This window comes from Leuresthes tenuis, unplaced genomic scaffold (assembly GCF_036924035.1).
Source record: "Leuresthes tenuis unplaced genomic scaffold, fLeuTen1.0.hap1 SCAF_19, whole genome shotgun sequence".
NCBI classification, from domain to species: domain Eukaryota; kingdom Metazoa; phylum Chordata; class Actinopteri; order Atheriniformes; family Atherinopsidae; genus Leuresthes; species Leuresthes tenuis.
This window is the reverse complement of record NW_027325373.1, coordinates 11,357,458-11,381,785: the sequence shown is the minus strand read 5'-3', so window position 1 is coordinate 11,381,785 and position 24,328 is coordinate 11,357,458. Positions and strand designations below refer to the sequence as shown.

The 24,328-nt window shown below is 44.9% G+C and overlaps 2 protein-coding genes across 2 annotated transcripts; one reads left to right on the top strand and one right to left on the bottom strand.

The window, feature by feature from the left end:
- The first annotated feature begins 112 nt into the window (after positions 1–112).
- Positions 113–3,391, top strand: car15 (carbonic anhydrase 15). The gene is made up of 8 exons (XM_072371258.1): positions 113–367; positions 491–520; positions 1,935–2,111; positions 2,203–2,348; positions 2,464–2,556; positions 2,633–2,699; positions 2,787–2,947; positions 3,047–3,391. Exons 1-8 carry the CDS (start codon positions 316–318, stop codon positions 3,269–3,271), a joined length of 951 nt encoding a protein of 316 aa, XP_072227359.1. The 5' UTR covers positions 113–315; the 3' UTR covers positions 3,272–3,391.
- A 4,858-nt stretch (positions 3,392–8,249) lies between these two features.
- On the bottom strand, positions 8,250–24,034 carry setd1ba (SET domain containing 1B, histone lysine methyltransferase a). The gene is made up of 18 exons (XM_072371596.1): positions 21,995–24,034; positions 21,610–21,761; positions 21,217–21,315; positions 20,665–20,935; positions 19,685–19,806; positions 18,032–19,135; positions 15,864–16,595; positions 14,974–15,147; positions 14,800–14,893; positions 14,491–14,705; positions 14,323–14,398; positions 13,850–14,236; positions 12,468–13,760; positions 12,014–12,180; positions 11,788–11,913; positions 11,488–11,607; positions 10,691–10,828; positions 8,250–10,600 (listed from the first exon to the last, which is right to left on the bottom strand). The coding sequence occupies exons 1-18, from the start codon at positions 22,053–22,055 to the stop codon at positions 10,427–10,429; spliced, it is 5,505 nt and encodes a 1,834-aa protein (XP_072227697.1). The 5' UTR covers positions 22,056–24,034; the 3' UTR covers positions 8,250–10,426.
- Positions 24,035–24,328: the final 294 nt, after the last annotated feature.

The following is a 24,328-nucleotide window of genomic DNA, read 5'->3' as shown; positions in this document are numbered from 1 at the left end:
TCCATAGCACAAGTCATACATATTCTGTTCAGCCTGCCCGCACATCGTCTGGCTTTCTCATGAGATGAATGGGTCTTGTTACTAGTCGCTGGGCATCTCTGCTGCTAACAGCGAGGAGGGGGGGGGGGGTGAAGCTGTCTTTGCATCAATGAGCCTGTTGATCAGAAGAGACCACCAGACTGGTAATGACACGGTTCACTGATCAGTCCAGGAGCAAATAAAACCCAGCTTTCACGTCCCTTCCTACTTAAGCGGGACATTCGCATAGATTTTTTTCCAGTCTACCTCGGATCCTGACACCTGCCCGGACCGGCGATGATTTGGACCGCAGCTCTCCTGATGATTGTCGTTGGGTGCGCTCATTCTGGTGAGGGTCCTGCTCGAGCTAAATGGGTGGAAAAAAAAAAAAAAAACTACCTAAAATATGATTTTCCTTGAGTTCAATGTAAAAGAAAAACTACATTTGTCAACACTGCTCTTTATGTTTCAGAGGACTACTGTTACAATGAGCCACAATGTGGTAAGTAATCTAATCTACCAACGACTTCTTTCATTATAATGTCGAATGAGACATCATTTTAGCCTCATTTTAATTTCAAACTCCAACAAGTGAGAACTTAAGATGAAACTATTCTATTAATTGTGAAAAAAGTAATCAAAGGAGCATTTTCAGACCTCTGGGTCCTTTAGAGGTTCAACTATCATTTATTTCACAAAGAAAACAAGTCAAATTAGAAGATATTTGACATGAATATAATTTTTTTTGACAAAAACAGTCTCACCATGTGGTCTATCAAGTAGCCGCCCCTGAGACTGGAGTTCAGCCAGGACCGTAAACCGTTGTAACGGTAGATGATGCATGATGATGGAAACGTCTGGAAGTGCCGCTAACTGGATCTGTAGGGACATTGTTTCAGACTTACTGCTCAACACACGAGTCGCTTATCTTAAGCAATGAATGTAAATGAAAGCATTTTGAACACCAAACATAAGATAAGAGACAGCAGTCAGGTGAATTTTCACCGCAGTCATTGGCTCCCTTCAGTCATGTTTGCTTTTCAGAACATCGAGGTGGACAAAACCCTCTAAATGTTTTTCCTGTAGACATCTAGAAGCTTCTACAGCTGTCTGCTGGTAGTTTCTTCTGCTCCTCCGCTGCTGTGTTCATTTATTTAATTTATTTTATAGGATTTTATAGGATTTAGGCCATCATTCTTTTGTGTGGTCAGATGTGTTTCTTCAAGGTTGTCCAGCTGAATAATCCAAGAACTTCACCTCAAATTTCTTTCCAAGACGTTTTTCTGGTGTCATTATGAGTGCCGTCTGTACCAGAGGCAGCAGAGCAGCCCCACAGCATGGTAGAACCTCCACCGTGCTTTACTATGCGGGGGTTTATTGCCTTACACTCATGCAGTGTGCTCCCAAATACCTCTTCTTTGGTTCCTCTGTCCATTAATATATTATCACAATCTTACTGGCTTTAAAAGCATTTGTCCTGTACAGTATGGACTGAAACAACTTCAGTGTTCAAAATCTTCTTAGAGCCACATCCTGGAAGCACCCACAGTTTTATGTCTATTTCAATGTCTGAATTTTTTTTATTACAGTATTTCCGATAATTGCTGACAGACATTGTGAAGGAGAAATTGGAAACAATCGGCTCCTTTTTATACTGTGGTCACATGAACACTTGCATTTAAGCACTGCTGAGTCTTTGCTCTCTTTCTATTGGAGGAACTTCATCAAAGCTGTTGTTGTTGTTGCTTTTGTTCGGCATTGTTGGACGTTTTATCAAAATCCTCTAATTCCACCGACCCGTTTGATTTGTACTTATATGTGAAGAGATTTTAGATCCTGTAATTAGAGTTCAGGGGAGCGAATAATTCTGACCAGCGCTGCGTTTGGTGCCCCTGTGTCTCCTGTTCCACCCTCAGACCCTTATGCATGGGGAGACTATTTCCCATCATGTCACCCTTTACTTGAACACCATCACTCTCCCATCAACTTGGACTATCACATGACCAGAAACGACTCCCTGGGGCCTTTACATCTTGAGGGTTTTGATGTGATCCAAACAGGTCAATGGACGCTTCAAAACGACGGACACTCAGGTAAATACGCTGCAGACATACGATCGTGAACAGCGTTGCTGCCTCTTTTGTGCTGAAGGTGTGACCTGAAGGTGTTCGTTGATGCTCCCAGTCTTGCTGCAGATTGGCAGCGGCATGGCAGTGAGTGGTGGAGGTCTTCCAGATGTGTACCACACCATGCAGCTGCACTTCCACTGGGGAGGCCCACTCAGTAACGGCTCCGAGCACACAGTGGACAGACGCAGATACCCAATGGAGGTACAGTATGGTCAGTAGGCAGCTCCACACTGTCTCAGAACAGCCGATTCAGCAAAACGGATGCAGTACAGACCTCCCTTCATGCCTCTGTGCTTTTTATTTGATTCATTCCCAGATGCACATAGTCAATATGAAGTCCATCCATCCAAATATGTCTGCAGCTTTGGACGATCCTACAGGAGTTGCTGTTCTTGGCTTCTTCATTGATGTCAGTCACCATATATTTTCATTATCCTGCCGCATTTTTGTACAAAATGGTACTGACTTTGTCTTTTTTTTTGCAGGTTGTTTATGCAGACAATGTACACTTTGGACACATATCCCAGAAACTGTCTTCTGTTGCTTACAAAGGTTAGAGGTGACTCACAAAATTCCCCATCGCCCTCTGTTTTATGTAATCTTTAACTATGTTCTCAGCATATGTGTTATTCCCTGAAGGCCAAACAGCTAAAGTCAAGCCATTTCCACTGATGAGCCTTCTGCCGAAGCACAACATGAGTCAATACTACCGTTATTACGGCAGCCTCACCACCCCACCATGTTCCCAAGCAGTAGTATGGACTTTATATGAGGTCCCCATCTACATCTCATGGTCCCAAGTAGGAGTTCTTACTAATTCATGATATATATGAAGGGAAAAAAATCACGGTTGTTAGAAAAGAAAAGAACTTCTTTCAAATGTTATTTTCTCTCCTCAGCTGGCTCAGTTTACCTCACAGATCTTCTCCACAGAGGAGGATGCCGAACAGGTGTCACATCTGCAAAACAATTTCAGGCACATCCATCCGGCCTTCAGTCGCACAGTGTCTGCCTCCAGAGATGCCAAACTCCTCAGAGGGACTTCCGGTCAGCCTCTCAGGTCAGCAGCGTCACTGCAGCTGCTTCAGATCATTTTGCTGGGAAGCTTCATCCCTGGACTTTAGCACCGTGTTAAGTCCTAATCACTCAAAAGAAAGTCATTTCTGGTCTTGACACATAATGGGAACATGATAGACGGTCCCATGTTAATCTGCTCTGTATTTAGGGTTTGGGCTGTTTCAAGTCTTGTGACTTAAAAAAACAAAAACATGGATGGTTGTTTATTTGTGAGATCATTTTACTGGATGTAGTTAAAATTTGACACAAATGTAACAAAAAGGTTATATCTGTCATGGGACCTAAAAAAAAAAAAAACAGTTAATTTTAGATTAGTCGTTGTGGTGAGACAGGTTTCTAATTTCATGTGGTACAGTTCAGAAATATATCAGTAAACCAAAAAATATATATGTATTTTAAAAAAAAAAACTGTGAAGAATAGTACTGTAAATGTTATTAAATGATTCATATTTCTGCAGTTTTATTTAGCTCCATTAGCACATTGTATCAACTGTATCGAATGAAAAGGAGTGGAGTTGAAATTGGTTTGATTGTGTACGGATGATGCATGGAGTTACAGCTGACCTCTTTTGCACTCGTCGCTTGCTCTTGAAAAGGGAAAAACTCTAACATAAATGTTGGTCAAGATTGTGTGTAAAGCCACCACAAACACTGCGCAAAACCCAACATGTCAAATGTTAAGACTGAGAAATTTGATCGTATTCCGAAAGAATATCTGAGGCTGAACAGGGTGAAATACTGTGTGGAAAACTAGTCTAATAATGGAAGAATAAAGTGAATTAGTATTGCAAAGAATTTGTGGGGTCCATCCTCTGTGGTACAAAATATTCAAAGTGTCTGTAAAAACACAAGAGAGCCTGAAAACCAACACTCGTTGATGATAATCTTCAAACGCTCGCTCAGGCAGCACTGCTAAAAACATATGAAGTGGAAATCACTGCACGGGCTCAGGAACCATCACTTCACCTATAAGTGCAGAAACGTTGCCACCTCCTCTGGGCCTCGGCTCATCTGAGAAGCACCAAGTGGGAAACTGTCTCGTGCCCTAAAGAATCAAAATTGAGAAATGTTCAACTTGAAGTCATTCGACACCGCACCCTCTTATGTGGACAGGGACCATCCAAGTTGTTATCAGCACACAGCTCAAAAGTGAAGATCTGTAATATCATGGGGGGAGTTTTGGTGAATATGGTGTGGGTAAAATGTGTATCCATGAGGGCAAAACTAATGCTGGAAGAAGTATGCAGGTGTCGGAGCAACATGAGCTGCCATTCAGACTACATTTCTTTCAGGGAAGGTCTTGGTTGTTTCAGCAAGACAGTCCTACAGATAAGAATATAAAAGCATTTCATTTTCCAAAGTGATTCCAGACTGGTAGACAGTGCTGTTAAAAGAAAAGGAGCTGCAGCAACATCTTTCAAAAATAAAACCTTTCACTTTCAACATTTGATATGCTCGTCTTGCACTTATTGTATTTATTCACATCTTAAATGTGGAAAACGGCTTGTTCAAAAAACACAATATCTTAGCATGAGACAAAAATGCAAACGTGCAGAATAAAATGATAAGACGTCATCACCTGAACACCTTGAATTCCTGCACAAAATGTGTACTTGCAGTATGGTACAGATCCTTAAAAATGCTCAGACTCTCCCCTGATTGTGTGGTTGGCAGTAATCTGCAGTGAGGCTGAAAGTTGGAAACATAGACCGGCACTGGGGGTTTCCAGAGCTGATTTAACAAAGTCAGAATCATTCAGCTGATGCTATAAATGGTAGAAATCCACTCAGATTTGACTTGTTCCAAGGTTTATGTTATTTTGGATTCTGGCTGACTAATACAGCACCCCCATAAGCAACCAAAAGGAACAGAGCCATTGTCGATGTTATCTTCACCTGTGACGAACACAGAGCCCATTAAAGTGTGATAATAGTTACTGAGCCGGTTTGATGGCATTTTTGACATTTTTCTTTCTGCTTGTTTAATCCCAGAACCAGCCACATTAAACAGAGTGCTTTAATCAGGCAAACAGGCTAAAATGAAAAATCAAAGGTGTCAGTTTATTGTCAGTGTTGAAGTTCATTATCTGAGCTTTATTTGAACTGAATCTCTTACATCAGCTTGTGTATTCTAACCATAAAAATGTCTGATGACAAACTGGCTTGTTTGTTTTCTTAATAATTGATTAGATTAACTTTTTTCCTCTGTGCATTCTGTCCCGGTTGGTGAGGTCAATGATAATCATGCAAACGAAGCTCCAGTGAGGCTCAAACAGGTGTCACATAGACATCAGTGGGTGTAGCAACTTAACTGGTGAAACTTTATTTCACCTGCACATCGATTCCCTGAAACCTTTATGGAGGAGTCAACAGAAGAAAACCTTTCCCGTCTCCTCACCACAACATGTTCCGTCAAGAGTTTGCAAACGGACAATCTGAAACAAGTATGACGCACATGGAAGCAAACCCTGTGCACAGGTGAAGTGAAAATGGAACCTTCTGGCTGCAATGAGCAAAGGTGCAGTATGTTCGGACTGATCAGGCTTCGGGCGTGTGTTGCAGTCAGTGGCACAGGGAGGGGAAGGGAAGAACAGATTCAGTTCAATCTGAGCAAAATTAAAGCAAACCTTCACCCAACAAAAAAGAAAATGAAAAGAGGATGGCTTCCATAACAGAACTGGGACCCCTAAAAATGGACTGAAAAATTGGACTAAAAATGGTCCCTCGACAGAAACGTCACTCAACATCTCTGGACAGACCAAGAATTTAGCAGTGCAGGTGAGACGGCCAAAAGAGCTCAGAGAACTGGGAGACTTTTGCACAAAGAATGCGAGAAAATCCTTCAAACAAGAGATAAAAGTCTCTTAGTTGCTGCAAAAAATGTTGCAGTGCCAAAGAGGGTGTTACCAAGAAGTGACCAAGCAGGATGTTCAAATTTTTGCTTTAGGGCCTTTCCCTGTTCTGCTATGCTGGAATTGTAAAACATTTAAAAAAAAAATTTTAAACTGGAATTTCTTTTGCTTAAATCATCAGAGAAAAGCAGAATCTTGACCTTTTTGCCTTTTGGAAATCAGGTTACCTTGTGGCTGCTCAGCTTTTCACAGTAATACAAACGTTGATCAGGGGACGTCCAAACTTCTGCACACCGCTGTACTCAACGAAGGACAAATGACCTCACAAACCTTAACCGGGAGAGGCAACGTTAATACGTCTTTCCGGACGTTTCCACCATTAGAAATCATGTCCTGTTCAAAAGACTTCCTGAAAATACAGTTGGAAAGATGCTGGAAAGATGACCAACCAAACAAGACAGCACAGTTTGAAGTGATACTGTCTGACCAATCAGATCATTCGCCGTGGGGGCGTGTGCTGCTCTGTTTGTGTGTGTGATATGGAGTTAAGCAGATGGAGATGGGTATGAATTGAGCTCCCATGCTGTCTCTCCCAGCCCTGCCTCTCTGCTTGTGGTCACACCATCCTCCTCCTGTCACGGCCTCGAGGCACACACACACACACACAACACACACACTGTAAGCCTTTTCTCTCTCTGGAGACCGTGGCTGAAAGTAACTCCGAGGCTGACGTCAGGCTGCAGCCAAACACAGCATCAATCACAAACGTGCGGTGAAGATCTGATCTGTGAGAGCTCTCTGCCTGTGTCTCTCAGACACGTTCACTGCTACAGAGCAGGCAGGAATTAAATCACACACTCCACCTGTAACATCGCCATCCTCCAGGCCAGCACTACAGCTCCACCTTGACGTGTCATTTGGTTGAAAAGATTTGCGACCTCTTGTCCTGACAGATTCTTGTTCCTGCACACGAAATGAAGAAATTAAGCGTATTTCACTCAAGAACTCTACTCAAGTACCAATTTCAGCAACTTATACTTGAGCTTACTTGTACTTTTGGTTGTTGGAAACTGTTAAGAGAGAAAACTCCCAGAGAAGTTGGGAAATCTTCTGAAACACAACGTTTGCTTAATTCTGTCATTTGTTGGTCTTTTGCTCCCCTGTTTGACACAAGCACAAAAGCAATGACTGTCAGTGTCTTCTCGGAGCAACTTTAATCGCAATCTGAAAATTGAAAACAAATCTATAATTTCATGCCAGCAACAGACTCAAAAAAAAAGTTTGAAGTGAGGGATTCAATTCGACTCATCCAACAGCAGTTTCCAGCCTCAGATTCCCTGAGTCTTGATGTGTTTTTTTTATTTCTATTGATTGATGAGTCTTGGCACAAAGTGATGAGCTCCGACCCAGTCTTTGGTGGCTGCTCCTTTTATACTCGATCGTGACGCCCTCGCCTGTCACCAGTCAATCTGCTGATGGTAGAATCATCCAGTGTGTTCAGTCAGAGGCTTCCTCGGCTCTGCTGCAACACGGGGTAGAACACAGAAGATCATTTCTGCCAGCAGCATCAACCATACGTGCTTACAGCTTATGGTGCTTAATTAAAAAGATGTGCCAGTCAATCAAATACTGAAACATTATCATCTGTCTTTGGGATTGAGAAAGTTAAGTAAATTCATTTTAAACTTAAATAAACTTTCTTTTCTATCACTCTTCTCACAACTTGCTGACATCACATTTGAATACTCTTCACTCTATAAATACAATGAAGTCGGTCACTAAAGACATTGAAAATAACTACGCTTGTACTTGTGTCAGTTAGATAAAGATTCGAAGAAACTAGGGACAAATTCAATTTTGTTGCAGTTTAGATAAAATCTCCACTAGAAGGGCCTGCAGGTTGAATTAATTGTGACCGCAGGCTGCGACGCTGTTCAGCTGTGTTGTTGTCACGGTGTGTGTTGGCTAATCTGTCATCTCTCTTAGACTTTTGTGGTTTCACTGGACAGGGCAGCTATTTTGTCATCGAACACGTCCTGCTGTTAAAAATAACCTCAGCATCAGTGTGGCGGTGAGAGCTCACTTGAGACATTCTTTAACTAAATCAGTTCCCACATGTTAATGGCTCCTAAGAAGCAAAACAAACAAAAAAAAAAAACAACCAGCAGCTGCCGTTTATGGATGTATGCAAAATTGCTTTATTTCAGGTTTTTTTTTCCTCTTTCTTACATTTTGTCATATAATAAATAGACACGAGGAACAGGCTGATGCCTCAGTCCTCTTCCCCTGCCGATTCTGCACCTTTTTCATTCTCCACACCGCAAACCACTTTTCATAGAATTTACAACACAAAATTAAAAAACAAACAAAAAAAAAAAAAATAAAGAGAAAAAAGAAGCTTGACACAAGCTGAATTTCCTGCTGCCAGCTCAGGACTCACCTCATTGTGACACATGGGTGTCTGAGCTGTGTTCTCTTAGCAAATCCCAGGGAACAAAAATATATATATATGTATATATATATTTATATAGTATTCACAGTTACACTATTTACACATTTTAGGATTACAAAGCAAATAGGCAGAAAATGAAGACGTTTCTACAAGAAACAATCTTTCAAAATCGAGGTGGAGACTTTTCCTGTACACAGTGGACCTTTTGTCTTTTAAATAAACAACCTTTTAAACCATCAGATTCCTTTTACAGATCCCTGAAAATACCTTAAATACTCAGTCTTTTGTTTAAAAAAGAAAAAAAAAAGAAGGAAGAAGAGAGATGCATCTTAAAAGTGTTACCTTTGTGAAGATAAAAAAAAAAAAGCTTTAGATCTTCTGTACAAGTAATCATATACAATATGAACATCAGTGGTGGAAAAAGAAAATCTCCATTATCGACCCGACTGAGTAAAAAGCAATGACTGACTTGGTCTTTGAGGGGGGAACTGGGGACTGACTGATTGAAAGAGGGCGTGAAGCAGAAGTGCAAACCTTGAGTGCATTCAGTGTGTTTTCTTTTTCTCTTAATGAAGTATAAAGAACGAGCAACCCTCGCCGACGATGAGGAGGTAATGAAGAGCTCTCCTATGTTGAAGGAAGCATCGAACACTGGTAGGAAAACAGGGGGTTGAACAGAAATGTACGAGCACACAGACATCAGTCAGTCACATCCCAGTTACAAATAAAGGAAGCCAAAATGTGATCAAACACCCAAAAATAGGCAGAAATTCCTTACACATGCTTGTTACCACGTCTCTGAAGGAACAGACAGCAGCCACTTCAGGTCAAACAAAGACAGTTACACACTCGTATGGCACTTAAAATGAGAAATAACAATAATTCCTCGAAAGCTGAAAAACTTAAGATTAGCTTGTTGCTGCTCAGTGGACGTGGACAGCTGGGGAGTTGATTTCACTTCCATTTTCTTGCTCTGCATGATTGGTTCTGATCACAGCCTACAGGGGGCAGTGCACTCACATTCTCACATCATTGAGAAACGATGAGAAGCGCTCTCACTGGAGCTCCGACACTCATTCACACAGAAACACACACATAGTGTCTTTTGAAGGGAAAAAAAAAACAAAAAAAAAACGTATGAATAGAACAGCCAAAACAAACCAGAAAACACTGGAATATAATTAATGCAAATTCTGCACACCATCTTTAAACTTTTGCATAAACTAACAGGAAGCAGCATGATCCATTCTTGGCTGGAGGAAGTCGATGTGACGAACATGGGAATATTCCAGGTTTTGGGGGCAGGATTTAACCGTTTGTGTCGCTTTCTTTTAGTTTGATTCATCTGAAGGAAAAGTGATGCAGCAGAGGCGCGCAGCTCCGCTGTCCTACCACCTCTCAGCCCACCCCCCACCCCTCCTTTCCACAGAGAGGAGCTCAGCTTGTGCGTCTCATCAGTGTTTGTAAGCAGCATGTGAGTTGTGTTGGTTTTTTTTGAGTACCAAGTGTTGGTGTGGGTAAAGCTTATGAGACAAATGAGAAGGAAAGTGTCAAAATGTTCACAAAAGACGATGGACGCGGGGGGGGGGGAACCACGCTGAAATACTGTCCGATGCTGAGACGAGAGGAGGAAATGATGCACCAGCAAGTCGTGTATTTGCACGAAGTAACTGCGTGTTTTTCACGTTAAGAGCACCATTAATCGTAAACAATCTAGAGTTTAATTTATGAAGAGTGCCGTTCAGGCAGCTTAGCTCAATCCAGGTGACTTGCTGGCTTCTTCTCCTCGCTTAAATCAATTCCTCCTCATCTGGGTTTTTAGCAAACAGTCTGGGAAAGTTAAGTTCAGGGCCAGTGCTTCTTCACCCGGGAGAAGACTCCACTGACCTGGACTGGACGTTAATTGAGAGTTCCCCTGCAGTTCTCTGCCCCACACAAACAGGGGATCTTCTCATCCTCTATGGGGAACTTGTAGTCGTACGTGATCTCCTCGCTGACATTAATCGGCTGTCTGGAGTAGATCACAATCTTCTTCTGCGACTCCACTGTGATGACTTTCGCATAACAGTTCGGCTGCAAGGAAAGAAGGCAGAAGTCAAATATGATGCATATAATGAGACTTCTTTCAAGCTTGTGCTCGTCCTGGTGCTGATGTGAGCTTACGTTGCAGCTGTGGTTAATGAAACGGGCGAAGTTGCCACACTTTGTAGCGTCAATGATGGTGTCGTGGTCCACCCGGAACATGTAGCTGCTACCAATGCCCTCCTCTTCGTAGCGCTTCTCCCGCATGTCCGCAATCACCTGTCAGGGAATATAGTCACATGTTAGATGGGAAGCTTGGGCGGCTTCTAAATCAACGAAGATTACTTGATTATTTATCATTCCGAACTCGTAAAAATGCTTAGCCGTGTTAAGGTTCTGCCCCAAACTTTTAAGCCAATGTGAGGCGGGCCCTGTTCACAGCTGCTGTTCACAGCTGGCGCTAACGTGTGTCCCAGGTGATCGGATCGCTGGCGGACGGTGCAGTAAACACACTCAGGACGCAATGAGGGCACAGTCAGATCTGAGGATGCCTGGGACCCTCGTGGCCATACTTTAAATGCAAGTGTGTTCTGAGCCAGTGGGCGACGTAATCCACAGCTGACTCTCGTATAGCTTTAGCTGGCTTTGACCACAACATGTGGAAAATGGAAAATGTCGATGGATTTAAGCAATGGGTGCATAAATCATTTTTGTTGGCTTAGATTTAATCGGAAACAATAATCATTTAAGGGCACGGCCAGAATAAATCTCTCTATCACTTAAGGCACACGTGGGGACACGTTCATCTCATATTCAGATCACCTCGGACACAAGTTAACGCCAAGTCTGAAGAGGGGGCACAAGCTCAAAGACATAAAACAATAAGTAACAACAAATGGTTTTCACAGATGCTGAAAACTCATGAAACTGCGTCTCACCTGTCTGATGTTCTGTCCCACATACTCGATTACCATTTCATCTGCAGCAATTGGCTCCAAAGCAAACAGACCCCACTCGTGGATGTGCGATTTGCAGAATCTGATCTTCTTTTTACGGAACTGAAGGAAGCAGAAGTGTCACGTTAATAAGAGCCGTGACGCGTTTACAATGAGACGAAGTGTTCCGTGCAAGACGACAAGCACAGTGACACACAGGTGACATCCTGTCAACTGCGACCATGACAGTTTTGTGTGAACCACATTCACCACGCAACACCTGCTCCGCTTGAGTTCGTTTACCTTCAGTTGGTTAAACTTCAGCAGGTCGCTGTCACATGCAAAAGAGGACATCAAACGCCGCTGCTCCGACCGCCGCTCCGAGCCCGCTCTGGTAGAGGCGTGGACCTGCGCAGGAATACTCATGCCCTGCAGAGATGATGACAAGTTCAAACTACAGGTTAGCAGGTGCCCTTTCCTCAATTCAAACAGGGAACTCAGGCATCCCAATGGGTCATCTCCTGCCCACCTGTGTGTCAACCGGCGGCTCGTCAGACTGCAGCCGTGTGCTTTCCAGGTACTTGATCTTGTCCTTCTTGTCGATTTTGTAGTATCCCTCACTTCGCGCGCAGCCGGTCATGTGATCCCTCATACCATCGTCTCTCCTCTTCTTCTTTACTCCAGGAATGCTGGTAGGTGCAGGGAAGTCAAGGAAGAAATGCAACACCTGCAGCTCAACGCTCAATTTCAGACAAAACAGTTCCCCCTTTGACCAGCAGAGGGGGCTGTTCTTTGGTACGCAGTAATTTATTATTTTAGAAAACAATCATTCAATAATCAATCAGGTCAGGTCTTACTAAATTAGACAAATCACATTTTTTTCTCTGCTCTGTGGAGCATTATTGCAGCTTTGTTTCACAGAAAGGAACATAAAAGTTAATATCACTGACAGCACTCAGTGTGCGTTAAGCATTAAAGGATATGAGGATGGTTGACCCAGAGTGTATCGTTAAGCCAGTCGTTGCCGTTGTCCTGCTGGAGCATCTTGTCATACGTGATCTGCAGGAGCCGTATGTCCTCGTCATCTATGCCTTCATTCCAGATGTCGTACAGGATGGTCATCTCCTCAAAATCAGTGCGTGGGGTGAAATACCCCCGGGGTGGCGTGGTGACAGGTGACAGGTCGCCCAGCAGCCTCTCCTCCCAGCGTCGCCGTGCCCTCCGAGCAGGCTTCACAGCCACTGGTGCTTCCTCTTTAAAGGAGAGGAAGCCGTCTTCAGCAGGTAACACTGTCTGAGGCTCCATCTCTCCTTCCCGGAAGTCCAGGCTAGGGTGTGTAGGAGACTTGGCGGACTTGGTCTGCATGGATAGACCTCCCACATGTGCTTCATTAGGAAGAGCCGTGGGCTCAGAGGAGAGCTCTGAAGACTCATCAGCAGCGGAGACAGCTGCGGTCTTTTTGCCTTTGGGCCGCCCCGGTTTTCTCTTTGACGGAGAGCTGTCTGATGACACAGGGATGTCTATAGAGAGACCAGTGGGTAGATCTTCAGGTATGCTGGCTGAGTTCCCTGTTCCTGCCGACAGGGCCTGGTTAGGCAGGACGTGGATTGGTGGCTCCTTAAAAACAGGTCTATCATCCAGGCTCTCAGAGGATATTTTCCTATTAAATGTCAGTGCTGTGGGGTCAGGGAAGACAGGGGTGAATGTTAAGTCTCTTCCTGGAGTACGAGGAACTCCAGCACTAAGGACAGGGGACTGTGCAGGGTAGGAAAAGGGACTACTAGGGATGTGAGGTGAGCTAAGCAACAGACTACTACCTGTCAGAGGGGCATCACTACCAGGGGTGATGGGCATGGTGTCGGTGCTCTGCGATTTGCCCAGACTTCGGGCCCGCTCCATCAGGTCCCTGCCTGGTGTGCGGGGGATATCCTCATCTGTGGGGAGCCTGGGCCGCTGAGGGAAGTCGGGAAGGGGGCCGGGGGGTGGGTGAAGGAGGGAACGACCTTCTACTGTGGGATGAGGAGGGAGAGGGAGGTGCATTAAAGATGTGGAGACCGATTTGGGTAGTGATGCATTTGGATCTAAAAGGGATGGGGCTAATCGACCGGGAGTGCAGGGTACTTCTTCCGGCTCTGCTTTACCTTTGGTTTTTGTCTCCTGGTCACTGTCTAGCAGGGCACATGTTGGAGTGGGTGGGCGGAGATTTGCTACATGCTCCAGAGGTTCAGACTTCACAACAGTGATGCTACCATCAACACGGCCGTCTCGCTCTTTTACTAAAAGACAAGAGATAACATTTCTTCTATGTAATCTCTGACAGTGAAATTGTACGTGTTTGATGATAAAACGGGGAGCAGACACTCACCTAGGACACTTTTGGGTGATGGCGGCTTCAGGTCTTCCATCAACTCCTCCTTTGGACTTGGAGGTCTGCGTTTGGACTTGATGCTTAGCTCCTCTCTGTCCACGAGTTCCTCCTTAACCTCTCTAACTGCTCCTGTGGGAGGACTTGAGGGTTTGGCGTTTGCATCTTCACCCTCCTCATCTGAAGATGAAGATGAGGAGGAAGAGGAGGCAGAAGAGGAGGTCTCGGCCTTCTTGCCATCCTCTACATCAACTGCTGCCGTCTCCCCATTTTCCTCCACTTCCGAGCTTAGCTCGTCATCAGAGGAGTCTGAGCTCTCTGCCGATGAGTCTGAGCTCTCTGCCGAGGAGTCTGAGCTGGCCTTGGAGGAAGCTGAGCTGTCAGGCTCTGCAAGAGACGAGGCAAAAAAAATGATTAACGACAGGAAACAAAAAAGGAAACCGCCTGATGCTTCTGTCAGATGTTTTTAGTACCATCATCAGATGAATCTGAGGATGCACTCGAGGAGTCTCCCTCATCTTCATCATCACCGTCCTCATCGCCACTCTCCTTAAAAAGATGATCAGATAGATTGTAAAACTTTATTAAAAATAAAAGTGAATCAGTACACACCATCAGGTGCATTTTTTGACAGAACTTACCTTGGCAGATGACAGCCTCTCTGTTGCCTTTGCTTCAGGCTCCTCCTCCTCCCTGTCAGACAACGACAACTCCTCCTCCTTTCCCGAGGTGTCCGCCTCCTCCTCTCCCTCGCTGTCCAGCTCAAGTGGCCGAGCATGTCGTCTCTTTGCTGACGTGCCGTCACCATCCATTTTGGAATCGTCCGAAGGGAGCTCAGTTGGGTCTCGATCCCGGTCTGGCAGAAATGTACCAGCAAAACAAATGATGATTGTCTATCGAGAGAACTGCATGTGAGGAATACTACATTTGAATTCCCAGACGAGGGCTACCTTCATCCTCCAGCTCGTCGTCCACTGGTGTGGATGGTCTGGCTCGTTTGTTGTCGCCTGCCGCTGCAGCCTCTGGCGGGTCTTTCCTCTTCACCTGAGCACAACACCTAACTTTTAGCACCCACCCAGGACAGACTCTGCCTCCTCAGTGAAAGACAAAGTTTAAAATCTCACCTTGAAGGAGGGTAAGCGGATAGCTCCTCGCAAACTTATTCCAAGACCCATTCCCTCGTAACCAAGCCCCTCACCCTTGTTCCAGTTTTCCAGCAGACTGGAACCAATCATCTCTTTGGGTTTGGGTCTTTCTTCTTCTTTCCCCTCAGCACCCTTCACTGGAGTCAACGATGTCTAACAGAAAGATAAACGCATTAAATAATAATACTTACACATTTTTTGGTTATTGCATTAAACCCTGTTAATACACCGTCGGCTCCAGATACAAATTTATCCTTAGTAACTGGATCAGTTCATCATTTTCTAATTATTTCTTGATAAAATTTCAGAAAATGCTGGAAAAACTTAATATTCCTCAGATTGTTGGTGTAATGCAAAGCAAAACAGGGTAACAGTTTCATTTTCAATAAAACAAACGAGAGCAGCAACAAATCCTCACAAGCTGAAACCACTTAGTATTTTCCACTGACAGACTACTTCAGTGATTGATTAGCAAAATCAAATGATACCACGTTTCAACACTATTTGCATTAATAGCACCAATGAGACGGGAGTCCGGTCACATGAATCCATTACTGCACTTGTCAAAATGACAGGTGCCATGCAGCAGATTTAAAACTCTTGGCTCCACATGCAAGTTGGACCACAGAGAGGCAAATCAGCTGCAGCAACACAGACAGGTCACTGGCGAAAAAGTGCCAGGTTATCTGTTGCTAATGTGACTGCAGTTTGGGGCTGCTGTTACATAAGTTTATGAAGCAGGTTTTAATAACAGCTAAAACATGACAAAACACAATAAATGGTCAGGATAAACATTGCTCCCAGCCTCTGTGTATTTGTGCTCCCTTTTCTTTACACCGTATTTAGACCTTGATGACAGTGCAACTGACCTTTGCTGAATGTTCTTTCTTTTCCCACCACTCATCGAAAGCCCTAAAAGCCACCACCTCTACCATTTTGCGGTTGAGGTCCCTCTTCATGATGGCCTTCAGCTCTTTGACAATGACCAGCAGCACGCCGTCGACAGTGGCCTTGTGGGGATCCTCCTTTTTAGTATCATACCCAGGAGGAGGAACAGTGGGGTTGAACTTTGGTATACTGGGATGCTGCCACTGTTGCCCCGGCGCTCCTGTACTACTAGCAGGTGTAGCACCCAGAGAAAGAGGTTGGTATGGTCCCCCAAATGCCCCACCGTCCATAAAATGCGGATAGGGATAGGGTCCTCTTGTCTGAGCCATGCGGCTCAGCATCTGCTGCTGCATCTGGAAAGACATGGGAACTGTGCTCCACTGTTCCCACCGCAAGCAGTTCATCAGCTCCATTTGCATCAGCGACATCATGCTCGGGGCGTAGGGTCCCATAGGTGGCAGCATAGGGTGTGGCACTCCAGGGTGACTGGCCAGGTGGGGAGGATGTCCCGGCACAGCAGAGTGAGTGGCGAGGTGGTGATGTGGGATGGGAAAGCTGGCTTGTAAGGGGTGGTATCCAGGAGCGTGGATGGTCATGGTTTGCATCGGGGACACAGCAGAGTTGACAACAATGCCTTTGTCTCCGCTGGTTATCGAAGCTCCAGGCATCTCATCGTCAGAGATTTCCATGTCTTCTCCTGACGACTGCTGAGCCTGAGTGAAAAAGGACAACCTGTCAAGATTATGCAAAATCTCCGTGATAATTGGCCTTTTTAATTTCTGCACCCTCTGAGCAAAAGTCATTTAAATAAAGAAAAAAGCGATTCCCCCCCCCCCCTGCATTCTCTGAGAAACAAGAGTTTGGTTGACAGAGCATGTTTGCCAGCAAATACTCACTAAAGTTCTTTCATTAAAATGTCACATTTAAGCCACCGTGAAAGAACTCTGCTCGAATTAAACGGCTTAAGACAGCGGAGGAGCGGTTTAAAGAAAAAGTGATGCAGTAAGTGATTGTTTTCTACGCTAACTGACTGATGTACTATGAACACATTATAGTCCGTATCAAAGCACTGACAGCTGACACCGGGGTAATCCTTCAAGAGAAACAAATGAGCCCAGACCTGATCTGAGTTCAAAGTTTTGTATACTCATTAACACAGTCAAACACAACTGACCTGCGCCTTTGGTCAGCGTGTCTCCAAACAGAGCTGTTTGTTCAGCCATCTAACTTTGCATCCCTAAAACCATGGCATGAGCACGAATGCAACATTCTGATATCAAAACACAGCCCCCTGAAGTCTCCCCTGCTGTTGAATATTGCAAAATTATCTCTGTCACAACTGCTGCAGAAGCGAAACAGAGTAAAGTCAGCATGGGAGTGGCGTCCTTACCCAAATGACCTGTTTGCACTGTTTGCTTTGTGATAACTTGGAATATGAGATCAGAGACGCAATCCTGCTCGTCAGGCTCGGCCAAAAACTAGGAAGCGGAGTTCTGAATGGGGCCAACAGCCAAACTGTGTTTTCCTCTATGTGAGCAGCGAGTGCTGGAAAGAGGAAACGGTACGCTTAGATTCCCCAACAGCAGAGCTACTCTCGTTTCTCCTTTCAAAGCACAAAGGTGTAGAAATACACCGCCTGACGGCATGTCTATGAGAACGAGACGAGCTTCTTATGAATGTGAAGGCATTTGTTTGGATACTACACCTGCTCATTCGTAACTGCCTTTATGAGGACTTTCATAACACGTGTATGCATATAAATCAATCAAAGACATGAAGTTACATCGGAACACGTTGTTGTTGCCAGTCTGAAAGATGCACGACTTAACGGCAGCAAACTCAAAGACCAAACGCTTTTTGGCATGAAACGCAACTTGCTGTGCAACCAGAATTTCCATTTACGAGGCAGAACAAAAACAATGAAACAAAAGGTTTATTATACCCATCTCACACTGAAACCAGATCTGACTTCCTGTGTCCCCTGTGTAACTGTCATTCACAGCTGCAGACCCACACACCAGATCCACGCTGCTATAAACCAGTCAAGATTCTGACAGGTGATTATAGCAGCGCCTTCTGACTGTGTGCAGTTACTTGTAAAAAAAAAAACCAAACTAAACACCTGACACATTTAAACATACAGCCTTACCGTTTCCATTTCATCAGGGGGAGTTTGGCCTTGAAAAGGTCCGTCTTTGAGGTCACTGTTGCTCGTCTTCTCGTGGACAGGAGAACTGATTCTCTTGATCAGCGAGGCAGTTCCAGGAATTGGCTCTTCGTCGTCAGAGTCTGGCAGTGGTGTCGGGCTAATATCCTCCAAGCCTGTGCTAGAGGGCCGGGAATTCAGCTGCCCACCCTGAGAGCCGCTGGTGTAAGGTGGGATTGGGGACAGTTGAGAGGACGAGGAGGAAATGGGACTTCCCTCCATTCGCACCTCGTTGTCCGACTCCCGCTCCTCAAGGAACGGCAGCAGTTTTGTCCTTTTTTCCTTGAGGAGCATCTCAATGCGGGAATCCAGGCTGTTGCGCTCTGGATCCAGCACCGGGGAGCCAGGTGAGGGGCAGCCCTCTGGTGTTTGAGGAGGAGGGGTAGTCGGATGGGGAACAGGTTCTGGCGGCTGCTCAGGGATTGGAGGGGTTTCTGGTCTCTCCTTGACAGGTAAAAAGTCAGTGGCAGCTGCCAGCGGCGGCTGCGGGGGTCGGAGGTACTCACCCTCCCTTTGGGCTGGGTGATGGAAAGCTGGCTCCGATGGGGGGAAAGCGGGAGGCAAAGGAGCCTGGTAGGGTGAGAAGGCGGACTTAAAGTTGGGCGTAGCAGGGGGAGGTGCCGTGTAGTTGAAGGAAGGGGTGGAAGGTGGAGGTTCAGGCGGGGTGAGCTGGTGTTGCTTGAAAGGAGCTTGCTCAGACGGTGTACTTCGATACATGTTGCTGCGATACTGTGGCCTCTCCGGCCTGCGGTTGTACGCATCCTGGAACTTACTCTCGTGTCGGCGAGACTTGTAGCCTCCGGAGCTCTCAGGACGGCTGGACTGATACGCAGGCGTGGACTGCCGACTGGAGTAATTGGAGTCTTGAGAGAAGGGCGTACCTGACTGGCGTGGGGTATGAGGGGTTCCTTGGGACTGGGGCGTGTCCTGCCTTAGGCTGGAGTAGCCCGTCTCCAGGCTCAGAGGGGTGGTGGAGGTGCTGGGTGGCAACGCTCCTCCCACAGCAGACAAGCTGCTCTCTGACAACCTGCGGATGGGCTCGCAGGCCTTAGAAAACAAACAGGACGGAGATCAGTGAAGATGTCAAGAGCAAACACTCACTCCAATTAAGCAAGAAGAAGAAACTGTTATGACGTTTAACCGAGAAAGCTTTTTGTTTTCAACTGAGACCACTACACAACAACTCGTTTCTTCAGAGGACTAAAGCTCCGTTTAAGTGAAGAAGAAATCATCAACAAGTGGATAAGAACATCAGGGCAGCATGCCGAGGATATCTCGCACTACACGGCCAAAGTGCATGTTTCAGTGACTGTGAGAGTTCAGACCACAGTCAAGGGTCTGTCATATTTAACCTCTGCACAGCCTCTTGCACTGAATTACAGATTAGGGTCAATTTAAATAGTCTTATTTCTACAAATTAACACTGCAATTCAGTACTAGTAGCTACACAATAGTATGTGAAATGACCATGCACTAAATCATATTACCAAATAACGCTTTTGTGCTTATTGTCCTGAGTTAAGTTAAAATGAAGTAGAATCAAGCACAAACTACATGCATTTTGTACATTATTGGAAGATTTTTTTTTTTTTTTACCAGTAATGCTTCTGCGAGGCTCCGTGGGGAAACTTCCCTGGCCTCTTCTCCACCAACCGGCAGCGTCCGTGGAGTGTAGCTGCCATTCATCAGGAGCTGGAAATACCTGAGGCGATTCTCACCTGCAGAACAGTAAATATGCACGGGTCTGATGCCAGCTTTAGAAAGCAGGGTTAATGCTGGAAGTCTATTAAAAGTGATTGGGAATCACTTAAGAAACGGCGTTTATTCAAAGATAGCTGAACCTCGAAAGTAGCATTTATAAAAGGTTGCCTGCCCATAAATAAAAGGGCAAACTGTACAGAATTATGCTTTAAAACAGTTTCTGATATATGCTGATCTTAAAATAATAATAATAATAAAGACATAATACATCATCAAAATGCATATTTTGATACATATGCAACAGAAGTCTTTGTATAGCATGTGAGAACTGTGCAAGTAACGCTAAAGAACGTCAGTCACTTTTACTCAAATTGAATCAACACAGATGCAAATCAAACAGAGTTAAACGACAAAACAATTTGCATGATTATCTTTTCTTTTCTTTTCTTTTTTATTGTAAAAGTTGCCGCTTTGCTTTCATCGGGGAAAAAACGGGGACTTGGAGTTTAAACACAGTCTCTGACCTTGCAAGGAATAATAATTTTAATCACTTCTCTCAACTAAAATGAACTGAGGTGGGGATGACAGATTGGTTTGTTTGTTTGTGGGTCTGAAATTATGCACAGTGGGAGTACACGACACCCTCTGCTCTGGGCATGTGGGAACACACTCATTTTCAATGAAATTCAATTATCCCACGTTACCAGGCAACTCACGTAAATGTTAACACGTGACTGCTGTCACCATAAACAAGGGAAAACCAGGGAAATATAAGGCTTTTTAACGTTGCTGCTCGTTTGCATCTGAGAAGTGATCCAACTCTGCACAAACGCAGCTCAAGCGTCTTCACTCTGAATGAATGAATCATTGTTTACCTTTCGGGTCCAGCTCCACGTGGATGATGTTTCCCATCACAGACGTGTTGTGGAGCGACTGAACCGCCACTTTGGCGGACTTCACGGTTTCAAACACAACTTTGGCTATTCCCAGGTGCTTTTTGTTCTTCGGGTTGTACAGGATCTCCACCTCCTCGATCTCGCCGAATTTTTTGCACATGTCCGTGAGAAATCCTTCCCTGATGTTGTCGTTCAGCCTGGCGAACGTCACCTCCTTCGGAGGCACGGGGCCGATGTAGCACTTATCGATCTGGGAGAAGAATGACAGGACTGACGGTTAAGTGCTGCCGGGGTTAGTGTTGCACCGCGTGGGGTAGCCTCTGGCATTTGGGATAAGGATAAGTGTGCTTGTGCTGTTTTTAAAAGTCCAGAAATACAAGCATGCATCTGAGCGGGTGGTCTAAACAATCCTCCGACAGACATGGTTTCACTCCACATCCCAAACCTGACAGAGAGGGGGGTGTGTCTGCAACTTCTGACAGCACCTCTGTTGCACAAGGAAAAATACGGCATCTTCCTTCTAGTAGATACCTTAAATTTGGGCACCGGCAGGTCCGTCTCTTTGTACTTGGTCCAGAGACGACCGATCCTCGGGTCTCGGACGATGTCCACCGGCGGTATCCCGGGGTTCTGCATGAGAAAAAGGAGGATTGGGGGAGGGGGGTGGGGGGAGAGAGAGAGAGAGACACACACACACACACACAATCCTGTTATCCATCCAATTCACAACTTCACACACTGCTAACTTGTTGCAAAGTGACCTCGCACAAACCGGAGGCACTGTTTGATCAAAATGAAGACCTCCGACACGGTGATCAAGATGCTGAACATGCCCGGCAACACAGCCCACATTGTAACATATCATGGAGGTCGGCTACTCGGTTACTATTGTAGCCGATCCGCCGCGTCAAAGGCGGCACTTACAGGCGTGCTGAAAGTCTGTCCATCGTAGCGATACAGTTTGTGGGATCCCTTCTTCAGCGCCGGGTCGATGATCAACTTGTAACTTCTCCAGTGGTGACTCCGCTTCTCCGCCGAGCCACAGACGGGATGACTGTCCATGCCGTTCGCCAAGCCTGAAACGGCAGCCAGCGACAAGGAGAGAAGAGCTAACGTTATCGGGAGGCAGCGCTAAACACGTTCCCCTCACCAGCCCCCAACACTTTTAAACAGCCAAACGCTACAGATGCATGACTTTGACGGCGGAGGGAACCCCTGTAAGAGCGAAAACGGGACCTAGCGTATATCCCACTTACGGAAAAACAGGCATTAGGAGGGCTGGAGAAAGAGGAAAAAAGAACCAGCTTACTTGAACTCTGCTTTCTACCATGGTCTTCGTTCAGTCTGTTCCTCTCCGCTGGCTTGGACATGGTTCGTCCGATCGAGGGCTTTTTTTGATTGACGAAAAGATGAAATCGCTCTCCTTTCGCCGCTTACATTACATGATTTAGCTTGAAGAATACTGCCTCCTTTTCGGCGAGAGCCAGCACATATTGTGTGCCTCTGGTCTCTAGCTGCTGTCTCTCCCACAATACACCGCTAGGCTTGCCCACCCCCTAAGCTCGTCGCACTTTCGCTACAAACTTGCCTGTATTTGCACGGATTGTCGATCCAAACAACCACTTTAAGAGTAATGAGTGTGTTTTGAACAGCTCTATTGGGGACAGTTTAATTAAGTCACACGGCAATTCCAGGACTGGTGACCGTATAATGTCTGTAAACCTGTTAAATGATTTTGTGTAGAATCTGCCAATTGCATTTACCTAACTGCCGAACACAAGCTAGACACCAGGGGCTGTATCTTCTCAACAGCCTCTAAAGGCTAATAAAGCTGATTTGGTCGCGAGTTGAGTTCAGACATATGGTAGTTTAGAAATGAAGACGCATCCGGACTTTTTTTTTTTTAAACAATACGACGGCTACGCCAGTGCTACAGCTATTAGCTGACAGCTAATGTGAAATTTGTAACACGAGAATTGGATTTAAATCCAAAATTCGTTTGCTTAGCCGTTAAATGCAGCAGTTTGGCTACCGGTTCGAAACTGTTGGAATGCGGCGGTTTGTTTCGTCACATCTTTTTCTGTCAGACCAAAAAACTAGTGCCAAACCGTTGAGAAGGTCCTCGTTGTTTTGTATTTTTTTTACGGGCGTTAAAAACTCGCGGAGATTCTGACTTTTTGTTTTTCTTTATCACATCAAACCGGGGTGATTTTTCTCGTTTTTGTTAATTGTTTATGCGAAGTGCTTGTTGTCGAGCAGTAAACTGGGTTTTGTTTGACATTGCCTGTTGTTTTGCAGTGATCGGGCAATTGGCTGGTTAACAGCGGTAGCTCGGCGGGCCAATCAGAGCGCAGCGGCAGTGGAGCTGTCTGCTATTAGAGGCAAGGCTCAGAAGTCCTTCAACAGAGAGCAGGGAGAGGGGGCTGAGCGCTCTCGGCAGCCATTTTCCTTAAACAGGACTCAATGGCCTATATGGGTTTCCTTTGTTCCAAAAGGGATCTTACACTTGATTTCCTCATCTCTTACGGACTATGATAAAACTATGATTGCTCCTTTTAAAGGATTGAGAAGATGGAAGAGAATGTACTGGATGTAATACCCTGTGACATTTTGAGCCTTTTTTCCTCTGCCTGGAAACCATCTTTGTCTTAACTAGGTCATGGCACACCCATATAATAGTATTTATATTTCTTAAGTGAAAAGAAACCAAATGTTGTGAATAAACAGCTTGATGGTTTTGGATATGTTAAATGACAGGAAACCACAGTTAAAGTGACAAAATGTTGGCATTGCACTTATGGCCTTGTAGGAAATGAGTTGCAATGAGTAAGTTAAATTCTTTTGTAACAATTTAACAGTTTTGACAGTTGAGTAATGTCAAATGTGAGGCATGCAGTGATTGTTATTTATAGTATTTTTTGTCATTTGTTTCCTATTTAACTCATCACATAGACAATCTGTAATAGCCAACTTTTTTCAGATTGTTCACTGCATGCTGACATAATACATATATAGGTTTTGTACCACTGCTCCAAAGCAGGCCACAAACTTCTGGCCTTTTCACAATAATTTATTGTGTTTATTATTATTATTTTTTTACTTGATTGATCACCCCTTTACTTTGATTAATGACTCTATACACTTTCCTCTCACAACAGCAAGATGGCATGTCTTGTACCCTGACCTGCAACTGTGGAGACAACGTTAAGCATTATTAGGTTCGTGCTGTCCACGCGCCATTTAAGAGGCAAATGCGTCCAAAGTGTAAACGTCGGCTTGACCTTGCCTCAAGGGTATATTTGAATATCTAAAGAAGCCCTTTCTGGTAGTCTTTTGATATTTAAAGAAAAAAAAAGTGACAGCTTCTACAGCGATTTAAAACACAAACAGCCGAATGTAAGAGGAACAAGGATGGAGGGAAAACTTTCATGGTGAGAATATTTACCTCTGTACATTGGTGAAATGCAGTTAACAGGCCTAAACGCAGGGGCAGGAGGACCGTTTTCATCTCCATCTTCGGATCCTCTAATAATGGCATTAATAGGGGGCATGAAAACGTCTCCTGAAAAGGAAGGAATCCATTAGCACCGACAGATAGACCTCTTTTGAAAACTTTATGATCACTGGTAGCATACCCTCTCAG